The sequence below is a fragment of the Cryptomeria japonica genome, chromosome 5 (genome assembly GCF_030272615.1).
Source record: "Cryptomeria japonica chromosome 5, Sugi_1.0, whole genome shotgun sequence".
NCBI classification, from domain to species: domain Eukaryota; kingdom Viridiplantae; phylum Streptophyta; class Pinopsida; order Cupressales; family Cupressaceae; genus Cryptomeria; species Cryptomeria japonica.
The window spans coordinates 239,736,635-239,738,540 of NC_081409.1; the positions used below are offsets into that span (position 1 = coordinate 239,736,635).

Here is a 1,906-nt window from a genome sequence, read left to right on the forward strand (position 1 = left end):
ACTGTTGATATATACGAAAGAAAAACCACATCCAGCAAAGAAAATGAGGAAGGCTAGAAGGTAAGACCTAGCTCTTGCCAAGAGAGAATCCTAATGCAAGAGGCTGGAATGTTTGATGGAAGAACCTCTAAAAACTCAGCACCCTCAGCAACAACCCTATTGGCCAAAAAATCTGCAATAACATTAATCTCCCTATAACAATGAGAGATAATGAAGGTGGAAAAACACTCCAATTGCACAAGAATGCGCTCTAACAAATACTGTAAATGCCAAGAGATACATTTTTTGGCAGAGACCGCCTAGAAAACCAACATTGAGTCTCCTTCAATAACAATGTCTTTAATATTCAAAGAGATGGCAAGCTCAAGACCAAAAGATAACACCTGAAATTTTGCTACATTATTAGAGATCAGACCAATATACTTTCCCACAGCTTTAATAATCTTAGAAGTATGATAAAAAATCACTACTCCAATTCCAGATTTCCCCGGATTACCCTTAGAAGCCCCATCAAAATTTAACTTGAAGGCGAATTGCGGGGGAGGACTCCATTTGGTCATCCTACGTTTGACAAGAGAAGATAAACCAGCTGTTAAAGCCCCATGAGAAGGCATCGGATGAAGTGAGCTCCACTTCCAAGTTACCCAATTATCCCAGTGAGAAAAAGACCTCATATGATCCAAATTTTTATGGATGTAAGAAAACACCACCTCAGAAATGGAGGATTGGATCTTATCAAGAACTTCTTCAAGTGAAGCTGATTTATGTTTAAAATTCCTGGAATTCCTTTCCAGCCAGATACTCCAAACCACAATAGAAGGTGCCACAATCCAAAGAGATGAATAAGAAGAGGATGAATACAGCAAGGGCCAAGCCATGAAATATGACAACAGGTTAGAGCTAAGAGCAGAAGTCCAGCCAAGCATTCCAAAGAGCCAATGCCAACACTCCCAAGCAAAAGGACAAAGCAGAAAAATATGATCCATGGTTTCCATACAATAACCATAGATAACACAAGGAAAAACCGCAGTAATCCCAAGCCTATCCAATCTCATCCCAGTGATAACTTTATCTTGAATTGCCAACCAAGCAAAAGACCCTGCTTTAGGAAGGAAAGCCAGATGCCAAAAAAGATTAGTAGGCCAAGAGGAGGAGGAGGAGGAAGCCCGAGACAAAGAATTATACCCCTCTTTTACTGAATAAGAGCCTGAGGCACTCATAGTCCAAACCAAAGAATCCTCTTTATCTTGAAATACAAGAGATGTTTTCTAGAGCTCTACCATAAAAGCAACCCTAAGATCATTATCAATGGGCAAAGGAGGAATATCCTTCCATCTAGCTACTAAATAGGCCCCTTGCAGAATCAATATCAAAATAATCTGCAACAAAAAATCCCCAAAGATCCGATAAGATATCAGACAAAGGGGACCAGTCTCGAATGGATGAAAATGTAGGATGCCCATTCCAGACTTCATCCCAAAACTAGGCCTTTTTCTCATTATGGACAACCCAAGAAAGGTGTCATAAAATAACCGGTCTGCAAGAAACCAGAAAGTTCCAAAATGCAGATCCCTTTAGAAGAGATGCAGCCATGAAAATTTGTTCTCTAGGGGCTCCCTTAAATACTTAGCAAGCATAATGGAAGCCCATTTACTCAAAGGATCTGCATATAGTTTCCACACCAGTTTATCTCTCAGGGCTTTATTTTGGGCTACTAACTCACGAATACCCGCACCTCCCAGGTCTTTAGGATGACAAATTTTGTCCCATGCTAAAAGAGGAAGCTTCTTTCTACCTGGACAACGTTATCATTCCAAAGAAAGGACCGTAAGGATACCTTAATATCCTGGACAACTTTAGGGGGAGCCTTCAAAATAGACATCAAATATGTAGGGATGGCATTCAG

The 1,906-nt window shown here is 40.3% G+C and overlaps 1 protein-coding gene across 1 annotated transcript; it reads right to left on the minus strand.

Moving 5' to 3' along the window:
- Positions 1 to 299: 299 nt before the first annotated feature.
- LOC131028820 (uncharacterized) lies at positions 300 to 1,220 on the minus strand. The gene has a single exon (XM_057959168.2). The coding sequence runs from the start codon at positions 1,218 to 1,220 to the stop codon at positions 300 to 302; it is 921 nt and encodes a 306-aa protein (XP_057815151.2).
- Positions 1,221 to 1,906: the final 686 nt, after the last annotated feature.

Coding starts and splice junctions, on each gene's coding strand:
- LOC131028820 (XM_057959168.2), bottom strand. CDS start 1,220: ATGAGTGCCTCAGGCTCTTATTCAGTAAAAGAGGGGTATAATTCTTTG.